General features: G+C 42.8%; 1 protein-coding gene across 1 annotated transcript; it reads right to left on the reverse strand.

The window, feature by feature from the left end:
- Positions 1–9,845: 9,845 nt before the first annotated feature.
- Positions 9,846–13,240, reverse strand: LOC143961788 (E3 ubiquitin/ISG15 ligase TRIM25-like). Its single transcript, XM_077471123.1, has 2 exons — positions 12,250–13,240; positions 9,846–11,079 (listed from the first exon to the last, which is right to left on the reverse strand). Exons 1-2 carry the CDS (start codon positions 12,945–12,947, stop codon positions 10,206–10,208), a joined length of 1,572 nt encoding a protein of 523 aa, XP_077327249.1. The 5' UTR covers positions 12,948–13,240; the 3' UTR covers positions 9,846–10,205.
- Positions 13,241–13,598: the final 358 nt, after the last annotated feature.

Consider the following 13,598-nt stretch of genomic DNA (forward strand, 5'->3'; position numbering starts at 1 on the left):
CTAATACACCCACAGAGTTGGTAGTATACAAATGGTATATTGATGATATCATTATACTAAGGAAAGGAGAGGAAAATCGCTTAATGGAATTTTTAGAGAATCTGAACAAAAATAATAGAAATATTACTCTTGCATGAGAAGTAAGCCAGAGTCAAGTAACTTTTCTCAATTTAATGATTGCACAGGACAACGATAAATGTAGCACTAAAACGCACTTTAAGAACGTTGACAGAAATAGCCATCTTCCTATAACGAGCTGCCATCACTATAACTGGCTATGCAATATCCCTAAGGGACAGCTGATGTGACTCTGAAGGAATTGCAGCAAACGAGAAGATTTTCTAAGTCAAGCCAACAAAATAGGCCAGAGGTTTATTGGAAAGGGGTATGATGGCAGCCAAATTAAAGAGAGGATCCAGGAAGTGGAGAAAATGGACAGACGAGAATTAATCCAGGATAAAAAGAAGAATGAAGTGGGATATAACAATACATCTATTATCCTGGAGTATAACTCCCAATATAAAAGTGTGGAGAGAATTATTAACCACTTCAGCCCCAGACCAATAAACACCTTAAGGACCAGAGGCTTTTTTCCAAATTCGCACTGCGCTGCTTTAACTGGTAATTGCGCGGTCATGCAATGTTGTACCCAAACGAAATTTGCGTCATTTTCTTCCCATGAATAGAGCTTTCTTTTGATGGTATTTGATTGCCTCTGCGATTTTTATTTTTTGCGATATAAATGGAAAAAGAGCGTAAATTTTGAAAAAAAAAGATATTTTCTTTTTGTTATAAGAAAAATCGAATAAACTAAATTTTAGTCATACATTGAGGGCAAAATTTATTCAGCCACATGTCTTTAGTATAAAAAATGTCAATAAGCGTATATTTTTTGGTTTGCGCAAAACTTATAGCATCTACAAACTAGAGTACATTTTCTGGAATTTACACAGCTTTTAATTTATGACTGCCTATCTCATTTCTTGAGGTGCTAAAATGGCAGGGCAGTACAACCCCCCCCAAATGACCCCATTTTGGAAAGTAGACACCCCAAGGAAATTGCTGATGGGTATGTTGAGCCCATTGAATATTTATTTTTTTTGTCCTAAGGGATTGAATAATGACAAAAAAAAAAAAAAAATTACAAAAAGTTGTCACTAAATGATATATTGCTCACACATGCCATGGTTATATGTGGAATTGCACCCCAAAATATATTCCGCTACTTCTCCCGAGTACGGGGATACCACATGTGTGGGACTTTTTGGGAGTCTAGTCGCGCACGGCACCCCGAAAACCAATCACCACCTTCAGGATTTCTAAGGGTGCAAATTTTTGTTTCCCTCCTCACTACCTATCACAGTTTCGAAGGCCATAAAATGCCAAAATAGCACAAAACCCCCCAAAATGACCCCATTTTGGAAAGTAGACACCCCAAGCTATTTACTGAGAGGCATGTCGAGTCCATAGAATATTTTATATTTTGACACAAGTTGCGGGAATATTACAAACTTTTTTTTTTTTGCACAAAGTTGTCACTAAATGATATATTGCTCACACATGCTATGGGCATATGTGAAATGACACCCCAAAAAAACTTTTTGGGAGTCTAGCCGCGTACGGGACCCCGAAATCCAAGCACCGCCTTCAGGATTTCTAAGGGCATACATTTTTTTATTTTACTCCTCACTACCTATCACTACCTATCACAGTTTTGAAGGCCATAAAATGCCAAGATGGCACAAAACCCCCCCAAATGACCCCGTTTTGGAAAGTAGACACCCCAAGCTATTTGCTGAGGGCCATGTTGAGACCATTGAATATTTTTTTTTTTGTCCCAAGGGATTGAATAATGACAAAAAATAAAAAAAATTTTTTTTTTTACAAAAAGTTGTCACTAAATGATATATTGATCACACATGCCATGGTTATATGTGGAATTGCACCCCAAAATATATTCAGCTACTTCTCCTGAGTACGGGGATACCACATGTGGGGGACTTTTTGGGAGCCTAGCCACGTACTGGACCCCGAAAACCAAGCACTGCCTTCCGGATTTAAATATAAAATGCTACCAAAAAAACTGTTAGCGATCGCAGGGATCAGGCCTGACTCTGCGATCGCTGCAGTTATGTGTTTAGTGTTTTGTAAGTGACAGTGATCGATCGATACTGCACTTGGGTGGGCTGGGCAGAGGGGCAAAACGCAGGTGCTAGCAGGTATCTGGGCTGATCCCGCTAACAATGCGTTTTTTTGGAACCCTGAACTGCTGGGGACGCTAGTATAGATCTGATCAGATCAGATATTTATCTGTTCAGATTCTATACCACTACGGGAGGTTTATGCTTTGCGTGTGGGTGTTAGCGGTACTGGCACTAACCTAGTGCTGCCTGGGGCGACGCAGACCCTGACCCTAAAACCTAATTGATATCACCCGCCGGGTGATCAGGGGGTTAAACCTTTATTGGGTAATAAATGGTGGGTGCCCCGATGCTATAAAAAGCAAACTAACCAGAGTCACCCGTAACACTTATACGGTGATCAGTGGTGAAAGGGTTAACTAGGGGCAATCAGGGGGTTCAAATTTTTATTAGGTAGTATATGGGAGTCCCTGGCGCTATATAAAAACCTGACGGGGAACCTAAATAACTAACTGGCTAACCAGCGTCACCAGTGACACTTATACTGTGATCGCTGGTGAAAGGGTTAACTAGGGGCAATCAGGGGGTTAAAACCATTATTGGGTAGTATATGGGGGTACCTAACGCTATAAAAACCTGGCGGTGAACCTAAAAAAATAATGCTGCTGCCAGGCTCATCCACCTTACCAGCTGCACAGTGTCTGCCATCCCTCTCTGCCAATCCCTCACTGGCTTCCACTCACCCAGTAAATCAAATTCAAAATAAATCACCTCACCCCATGCTCACCTCCAGGACTTCTCCCGAGCCTCTCCCATCCTCTGGAACTCGCTAGTCCAATCTGTCTGACTGTGAGATTAGATAATTAGCTCATGCTAATTAGGTTAGGTTTTAGTCTTCTACTGTATTATAAATACTTGGCATTTTGGTTCTAATAAATCAGTCCATGTTGAGCAGCTAAGCAAGTGTCGCCTTGTTTTGTGCTTGTGAGTAGTGATGGCCGAACGGTTCGCCCGGCGGTCGTTTCACGGCGAATTTCGGTAGTTCGTGGTCCGCTCGTTCGCTCGCCTATTGCCGTCGTTCGCCCCGGCGGACTTACGTGTTTAATGTGTAAAAGAACTTTGACCTATGATGACACATCCATCATGGGGTACAGGACAGCCAATTGAGACATGACAGCACATGGACACTTGGACATTCCCCCAAACCTATAAATACACCCGATCCGGTGGCCATTTTACATTCTTTCTTCTGTCACTATAGGGAAAGGTTGCTGTGTGGAGTAGGGAGAGATAAATCGCTAGCTATTTGGTACACAAAAGTTCTTTTCAGGACTGGTATCGGTGTTAGGTGTATATAGGTTTGCTGTGCTACTGATTCTTGCAGCAGCCTGAGTGTCTTTTGTCAGTTTAGAGAAAGGGACAGGATGGTGTGTGCTACAGGGAGAGTCAGATTAGTCATCATCATCATCATCATCATTAGCTGTTACTATCAGGTCCACAAAAGAGCTATTCCAGTAACCACTAATCGTTCCAGTCTCCTCTTTTTTGCCACTTTGTATAGGGACAGGAAGGAAGCAGTGTGTCAGGCAGTGAGGGTCAGTTTAAAGACTTGCTGTTACTATTAGTTCCACAAAGGTTATTTTCAGGACTGGTATCAGTGGTATGGTAATAGGCTTGTATACATATAATATTCTTTCTTCCAAATATAGAAAGAATATTATACTTGGCTGCTGCCCTTCTGCTGCGGTCTGCTAATCATTCACAACTCACTTGTTCCACAAAGCTCTTTATCAGGACTGGTAACTTGGTCTGTGTAGGGTGCTACAGTACATAGGGTTGAGTGAGGTGCAGTCTGCTGTTCTGTAAGGACCGCTATCGGTCCACAATAGATAGGGTTTAGGTGCACCACTGCTGACCGCTGCCCTATACTGCAGCAGTCCTTCATTGGTATAGGGACTGACGTACAGTCTGCTAATCACTAACACACAACCTGCTTGGTCCACAAAAGTTCTTATAAGGACTGGTAACTTGGTCTAGGGTGCTACAGTACATAGGGTTGAGTGCGGTACAGTCTGCTGTTCTGTAAGGACCGCTATCGGTCCACAATAGATAGGGTTGAGGTGCACCACTGCTGACCGCTGCCCTATACTGCAGCAGTCCTTCATTGGTATAGGGACTGAAGTACAGTCTGCTAATCACTAACACACAACCTGCTTGGTCCACAAAAGTTCCTATAAGGACTGGTAACTTGGTCTAGGGTGCTACAGTACATAGGGTTGAGTGCGGTACAGTCTGCTGTTCTGTAAGGACCGCTATCGGTCCACAATAGATAGGGTTGAGGTGCACCACTGCTGACCGCTGCCCTATACTGCAGCAGTCCTTCATTGGTATAGGGACTGACGTACAGTCTGCTAATCACTAACATACAACCTGCTTGGTCCACAAAAGTTCTTATAAGGACTGGTAACTTGGTCTAGGGTGCTACAGTACATAGGGTTGAGTGAGGTACAGTCTGCTATTCTATAAGGACTGTTATCGGTCCACAATACATAGGGTTGAGGTGCACCACTGCTGACTGCTGCCCTATACTGCAGCAGTCCTTCATTGGTATAGGGACTGACGTACAGTCTGCTAATCACTAACACACAACCTGCTTGGTCCACAAAAGTTCTTATAAGGACTGGTAACTTGGTCTAGGGTGCTACAGTACATAGGGTTGAGTGAGGTACAGTCTGCTATTCTATAAGGACTGTTATCGGTCCACAATACATAGGGTTGAGGTACACCACTGCTGACCGCTGCCCTATACTGCAGCAGTCCTTCAGCGGTATAGGGACTGACGTACAGTCTGCTAATCAGTCACACACAACCTACTTGGTCCACAAAGGTCCTTATAAGGACTGGTAACTTGGTGAAGGGTGCTACAGTACATAGGGTTGAGTGAGGCACAGTCTGCTGTTCTGTAAGGACCGGTATCGGTCCACAATAGATAGGGTTGAGGTGCACCACTGCTGACCGCTGCCCTATACTGCAGCAGGCCTTCATCGGTATAGGGACTAAGAGTTTTGTCACAGGGTCATTTAAAAAATGACAGGCAGAGGAAGAGGCAGGCCCTTCCGCAGGGGTGGTAGGGGTAGGGCAGGAGCAACAGGCTTGAGCCAAAGTGGGAAGTTGCAGAAGGTGCGTTCAATTACTTTAAAGGACGCACCAGACTTGGTTGAGTGGCTCACTCAGCCTTACTCTTCTGCACCCTCCTCATCCTCTCGATCTGCACCCTCTTCTTCACTCTCTGCTATGTGCACCCCTTGTGCTGTGCTGACTTCCTCCTGGGGGTTCTTATTATGAGGGGATCACACCATCCCTGTGCTGTGCTGAGTTTCTCCTGGGCCTGCTTACTATGAGGGGATCACACCATCCCTGTGCTGTGCTGACTTCCTCCTGGGGGTTCTTATTATGAGGGGATCACACCATCCCTGTGCTGTGCTGAGTTTCTCCTGGGCCTGCTTATTATGAGGGGATCACACCATCCCTGTGCTGTGCTGACTTCCTCCTGGGGGTTCTTATTATGAGGGGATCACACCATCCCTGTGCTGTGCTGAGTTTCTCCAGGGCCTGCTTATTATGAGGGGATCACACCATCCCTGTGCTGTGCTGACTTACTCCTGGGGCTGCTTACGGTGCTGCTGTCAGTGCTGTATATCACGGTGCTGGTGTGAGTGCTTAATGTCATGGTGCTGCTGTCAGTGCTGTATATCACAGTGCTGATGTCAGTGCTTAATGTCACGCTTCTGATGTCAGTACTCTCTATCACGGTGCTGCTGTCAGTGCTGTATATCACTGTGCTGATGTCAGTGCTTAATGTCACACTTCTGATGTCAGTACTCTCTATCACGGTGTTGCTGTCAATGCTCTATGTCACGGTGCTGGTGTTAATGCTTTATGTCACGCTGCTGATGTCAGTACTCTCTATCACGGTGCTGCTGTCAGTGCTGTATATCACTGTGCTGATGTCAGTGCTGTATGTCACGCTTCTGATGTCAGTGCTCTCTATCACGGTGCTGCTGTCAGTGCTGTATATCACGGTGCTGATGTCAGTGCTGTATGTCACGCTGCTGATGTCAGTGCTGTATGTCACGCTTCTGATGTCAGTGCTCTCTATCACGGTGCTGCTGTCAGTGCTGTATATCACGGTGCTGATGTCAGTGCTGTATGTCACGCTGCTGATGTCAGTGCTGTATGTCACGCTGCTGATGTCAGTGCTCTCTATCACGGAGCTGCTGTCAGTGCTGTATATCACGGTGCTGATGTCAGTGCTTAATGTCACGCTTCTGATGTCAGTACTCTCTATCACGGTGTTGCTGTCAATGCTGTATGTCACGTTGCTGGTGTTAATGCTTTATGTCACGCTGCTGATGTCAGTGCTTAATGTCACGCTTCTGATGTCAGTGCTCTCTATCACGGTGTTGCTGTCAATGCTGTATGTCACGTTGCTGGTGTTAATGCTTTATGTCACGCTGCTGATGTCAGTGCTTAATGTCACGCTTCTGATGTCAGTGCTCTCTATCACGGTGTTGCTGTCAATGCTGTATGTCACGGTGCTGGTGTTAATGCTTTATGTCACGCTGCTGATGTCAGTGTCCTCTATCACGGTGCTGTTGTCAGATGCCTCTATCACGGTGCAGGTGTCATTGCTGTATGTCACGCTGCTGGTGATCATCTCCTGCACCCTCTTCTTTGCCTACCCTGGTCCCTGACCTTCCCTCTCCTCCATTGCCTTCATGCGCTCCACAGTCCTGAATTGTCAGAACAATTTCCCATATAAAAAAAGAATGCTTGTAGTTATCGATCCCAAATTCACCTCATACATGTGTTATGTCATTGGCCATGTGGTGGGACTATGTTTGCCCAGCTAATAATTATCCTGTGGCTGCAAATTCGACCTAAAGGTTTGAAACGTTCGCCTCCCATTGAAGTCAATGGGGCCCGCGGCGAACGTTCGGTTTCGCGAACGGTCGGCCTCGTTTGCGGTCCGCGTTCGCGAAACGTCCCGTCGGAAGTTCGTCCATCACTACTTGTGAGCGGTTGGAACATCTGATATCTATATTCAGACTTAGGAAGCGGTATACTGACGGAAGCACTCAATCGGAGTGTGGGATCGGTTTTGTCACACCGACTATCCCCTACTCTGTCCACTTTCAGAAGATCCCTGAGTACTCATCTCTTCAGAGAGGCCTATCCTTCCCCCGCCTAACAACTGTACATTTATTTTCTCCATCAGCCCATCCCCCACAGTTATTACCTTTTGTATTTCTTGTCCCTCCCATCTAGATTGTAAGCTATAAGGAGCAGGGCTCTCTGATTCCTCCTCTATTACACTCTAATTGTAATGTCTGCCTTCATGTTGTTAAGCGCTGCGTAAACTGTAAATTGTATAAACCCCGTATAATAATAATAATAATAATAATAATAATGATTTCATAAAGAATCTTTATTTCACATTAACATTTAATTTCCTAATTCTCCCCCATCACCAGGACACATCTAGTGATTATAATACACCATCACATGATACATTATATTAGGATCCATTATAAAAGAGATCCCATAGAATTCTATTGGTGATCCATTCTATGGGGACACATTATATTGGGGACACATTCCAGTTCTAGTAATCATACATTATTATAGTGATATCATTATATTAGTGATAAATCCCATTATTTCTTTCATTAGTAAATCTCGGGATCATTTCTTCATATATTTCCTCTGAGATTTTCCCATCGATTTTCATCTCTTTCTATTTGTAGATCTATTATTCATTTCTATTTCTTCACACAAAAAAATAATCAATAGAATAAACTCATTGTAAATGTATTAATAATAAGGAATGAGACCGTCTACACATTATAATCCTATAGATAGATAGATAGATAGATAGATAGATAGATAGATAGATAGATAGATTTGTTCTTAAAGGGCCAGTACACCTCTATCTGTACTTTCCACATTGGGTCCCTCGGTAGCCATTTCCCTACTATGACATCACAGCTCGGACACAGACAATAAGTCATATTACACTCTGTGCTCTCTCAGTTCCGGCACTCTATACAATTCTTCACCGTCCCATCTCACTATACACAGTGCTCACATACTGGGAGGAGCCATTAGAATGAATGCCTCGCCCCCTTCTGTAGGTGACCCAAGAGCCGTACACACCCACTTATACTTTCCTTTATTGTTCCTCCATCAAAGTCCTCACTAAGTCCCCAGTTTCCCGGGTATTGAGGGATCATGTGACCTTCTCCCAGCATGCAGTGTTCAGGCCTGAGCAGCCAATCACACGACTTACATACTGTCACATGATGGAGGGGTGACATCATCAATCCTGTGTAAGCTCCGACATAACCCACCATGTATCTTACATGGGTGAGGACTCAGGGCTCTGACATGGATTGATGGGGGGTTATAAAAGGGGGTAGAACTTGGAACCCTAAAGTAGCGTGACACATAAAGGGTCCCTAAGTAATATGGGTATCAGCTTTCTTCTTTTCTGAACACTGACAGCGCAAGAGAAAAAAAGCTGTTGACCGACTCCTGTTTCCTTCCATGATCAGCTGTCATTGGCTGACATCTGATCACATGGTAAAGGGCTCGCTGTGATTGGCCCTTTACCCGAGTTGTGATCAGCTGAATCCCAAGGGGGGTGGGCAATGTGAGAATGGGAGGATGTACATGGACGCCCTCCCTGCATTTTAGGACAGCACTGTAGCTGTCTTCTGGGTATAGTGTGGGCACCAAGTGGTTAAATCTGCCCAGCAACAAATCCCCCCCCCCCAAAAAAATGTATAAAAAACACAAAACGCAAATCACGGTATAAAATCCTGCGGAAAGCACATCAGAAAGGCTGAAAAGCCCCCTGCATAGGTGTGAATGGAGCCTTAGGCTGGGATGAGACTTGTGGGATGCGGGAACCAGTGTGATTCCTGTGCGGGTTCCCTCATCACACCTCAATCACCGGACGGTCACACTGACATCTGAGAACCGCTGCGGGGGGGGGTCAATGGAAAGTTAATGACACCCCCAGATCACTTCGCAGATCGCAGTGCAAACGCTGAAATGGTGCAGGAATCGGATTGTATAGATGTGACACCCAATGTGATCCGATTCCAGTGAGGACCAAAAAAAGGGTCCGGCACCATTCTGGTGTGAATGTGATTTCAGTCACACAGTTTGTACGGCTGAATTCACATCACACAGACAAGACATGTGATCTGCACAGCAATGTGATCCCAGCCTTAGAGAGATTTCCTCTCACTTCCTGTCCTGGTGACACCAATACAAGGAGGGAGAGAAATCTGTACAGGGACACAGACATATAAACATCTGACAGGGGCTCTAATCCTTCCCCTTCCTTATCATACTAAACATATCATTCTTATTTCAGTCTGTGTTCATGTTGGAGAGTTCTCCTCATTTCCTGTCTAGATAAATGTTGTCACCGGGACAGGAAGTGAGGGGAAATCTCTGTAATGGAGATTGTTCCATTTATTTCCATCTCTTTGTAGTATAGATTGTATGGAGGGGGAGGGGCAGAGAGGAGAGGTGACCACATCCTATCTCATCACAGTGACCCCACCCCCCTATGTCTGATCATGACTGCCCCCCCGTACAGAGGGACCACATGTGGAGGAGGGGGAGGGGCAGGAGGGGGAGGGGCAGGGGGAGGAGATGGCTGATGTCAAATACTGTGACAAAACACAGAAAGTATTATGTCAGATTGTTATGGGAGAGATAGATAGATAGATAGATAGATAGATAGATAGATAGATAGATAGATAGATAGATAGATAGATAGATATAGATTTCTCACTGACCAATAGGAACATGTTATTGTTACTCCAATAATTGGACAGATATTCTACCCAATCACAGCGATCAGTAAGAAATCTCACATTTGTAGTAGAAAAACTTGCAGGAAGCCCCGCCCACTGCTATATACTATTGGATGAATATTAAATTAATTCCCCTCCTTCATCTGACATCACCAGACTGTGGGCGGAGTTCTCACATCTCCCGCCTCCCCCCACATATCTTTATACAACCTCCCCCTACAACTAACCCAGCATGGAGGGGCTCAGTGAAGGTGGTGGTGAAGGTGTGGAGGTGTCGGATCGGGTCACACAGATCATAAAAGGAGATCCGTCCGGCCTCATAATCCAGATATATCCTGACTCTGTTACTGGAGAGATTGGTGGGTAAGAGGATCTCTTTACTGTCATGTATCACCAAATACTCATCATCGTAATCCCTGTACAATGCCCAGGACTTCTTATTCCTTCCAATCTCTGACTCCCCCCCTCTCCTCTCTATACTGGGGTAACACATCCCGACTGTCCATGTATCTGACCCCCCGACATCCACTTCCCAGTAATGTCTCCCTGAGGAGAAACTCCGACTGCTCAACACCTGAGAAGAATAATCATGGAATCTCTCTGGTGTTTCTGGGTGTTTCTGGTTTCTATGTGACCAGGATACAGTTTTCCTGTCATCTGATATCTGTAGATAATTATCAGCTGTGTTTCTATCCAGTAATATGTCTGGAGCTCCCTGTATATAGAATACATTTACCTCTGTTATTATATCAGATAAACCTGTGTGTAAGACCCCCGCCACATCCAGACCCCCTCCATCATGGAGGAGCTCCTCATGTCTCTCTCTGTCCTCATTATCTCCATCCTCAGTATCACACAAGTCACCTGTGTCTGATTCCTGTAAGACAGTCAGTGGATCCGTCACGTTACACAGCTCCTCAATGTGACGCAACTTCCTGGACAGCTCCTCCTTCTTTATTTCCAGATCCCGGATGGAGATGGAGATCCGCTCTGCCCTCCCGGAGATGTCCCTCAGGACTCTCTTCTCCAGGTCTTCCAGACGTCTCCTGAGATTAGACATGTGCAATTTGTTTAGTTCCAAATTTATTTTTTAACAAATTTTGACAAATCTGTTAATTCCAAAATTTTCTAATTTTTCTTATTCTTTTTCTTAGAGTTTCTTATTTTGAATTTCCAAATTTCAAATTTCCAAGTTTCCAATTTCTGAGTTTTCAAATTCATAATTTCCAAATTTAAAATTTGCGAATTTTGAATTTTCTAATTTAGAATTTCCGAGTTTCAAATTTTGAATTTGTGAGTTTCAAATTTTTAAATTTCAAATTTCCAAATTTCCGAAATTCAAAATGTAAGAAATTCGATATTTCTAAAATTCTAAAATTCTAATTTGAAATTTTTAAATTTCAAATTTCCAAATTTCCGAAATTCAAGATGTAAGAAATTCGATATTTCTAAAATTCAAAAATTCTAATTTGAAATTTTTAAAATTTGAAATTTTGGAAATTCGAAATTTTGGAAATTCTGAAATTCGAAAAATTTGAAATGAGGAAACTCGAAAATTTGAAATTTCATAAATATTAAAATTCTAAAATTTGTAAATTTGAAAATCCAAAAGTAAGAATGAAAATCTGAAGATTCAAACGAATGAAGATCTGAAAACCTGAAAATCAGAAATAATAAATATTAAATTATAAGTATTGGAATTTTCTTTTAAATTTGGCTGTTAGTGAATGTAACGAGTATAAATTTATCCAAAGTTACGAATTATCTCAAATAACTAATCTAAACGAAAGGGAAGTAACAATGCAATAATAATAAATAACAATAATAATAATAACAAAACCTTTTTATTATTAATTATTAATATGTTCCATTCCATTTGTTTAGATTCGGCATTCGTTATTTCAGATAATTCATAACTTCAGATACATTTGTATTCATTACTTTCACTAACAGCCAAATTTGAAAGTAAATTCCAATACCTATAATTTAATAGTTAGTTATTATTTCAAATTTTACATATTTTCTTGCTTTTTTCATATTTTCCAAGTTTTGGATTTTCACATTTTTAAATTCCTAAAATTCGGAAATTCAAAATTCGGAAAATTCGGGAATTCGAAATTCAAAATTCGAATTTTCAATTTCCGAATATCGAAAAAAAGCAAAAAAAAATGAATAAACAGAAAACAAATGAATCTTTTGTCAGTACACATGTCTACCTGAGATCTCTAAACAGGGCAGTGACTCTCTCGGTGTCACCAGCGGCTTCTTCTTCTACTTTCCTCTGGTGTTCCTGCAGACTCTGGACTCTTTCCTCCGTCTCCTCTCTCTTTATCAGAAGTTTCTGCAGAACATTCCTCAGTGTCTCCTTCTTCTTCTCAGAAGCCTCATCCAGTGACTCCATCTCATGTCCTTTATGTCCTCCAATCACACAAAACTTACAGACACAGGTCTCATCCTCAGTGCAGTAATACTCCAGGATCTTCTTATGGACGGAGCATTTCCTGCTCTCCATGGACAAGGTGGGGTCACATAAGACGTGTTCTGGGGACTTTTTGTGGACTCTCAGGTGTTTATCACACAGAGAAACCTCACAGAGCAGACAGGATCTAACAGCAGGTACAGAAGAGTCCACACAGTAAGTACAGAAGACCCCGGACTCCTCTTGATGTTGATGAGCAGACAGGAAAGTCTCTGCTATGTTACGTAGTGTTATGTTCCTGTGCAGTGCAGGCCGATCCGGAAACTTCTCTCTGCATTCAGGACAGGAATATCCTCCAGACCCCCCCTGTGTATCCAGCACACCATCAATACAGACCCGGCAGAAGTTGTGACCACATCTCAGGGTTACAGGATCCGTATAAATGTTCAGACAGATGGAACATTCCAACTCAGCTCTCAGATCACCAGACGCCATCGCTGACAGCAGAAGAGAAACTAAACTGAAAGTCTCTGACACCGGAGAGGAATGTGGATGGGGGAGGGGTGACGTCCTCCTACACAGGGTGAGGCTGGATGAATATTATAGGACACGGAGATCAGAGTACAGAAGGGAGGAGATTCGTTTTGCAGTAGTAATGAGAATTATACCTCCCAACATTAGAAGAGAGAAAGAGGGAAAGACGGATGTGGAGAAGACATGCGGAGCACTAAGTGCAATGACATGAAAAGTGGAGATGACTACATCATGATGAAAAGGAAATTGGTTATATTATCACCTGACCTCCAGAAGATTTACCCCCCTTCATGACCAGGCCATTTTTTGCGATACAACACTGTATTATTTTAAATCACAATTGCACAGTCATGCAACATTGTACACAAATTCAATTTATATAATTTTCTTCCACAAATAGGACTTTCTTCTGGTGGTATCTGATCACCATTGTATTTTTTTGCGCTATAAAAAAAAATAAACACTTTTAGAAAAAAATATATGTTTCTTAATTTTTTGTCATAAAACATACAATAAAAACATTTAAAAAATCAAATTTCTTCATCAATTCAGTCCAATATATATCCAGCTACATGACCCTATGATGACCAACTGAGAAATGCATGCCTGCTC

This window comes from Lithobates pipiens, unplaced genomic scaffold (assembly GCF_037356315.1).
Source record: "Lithobates pipiens isolate NorthernLeopardFrog02 unplaced genomic scaffold, aLitPip1_a1.2 Scaffold_8, whole genome shotgun sequence".
Taxonomy (NCBI): Eukaryota; Metazoa; Chordata; class Amphibia; order Anura; family Ranidae; genus Lithobates; species Lithobates pipiens.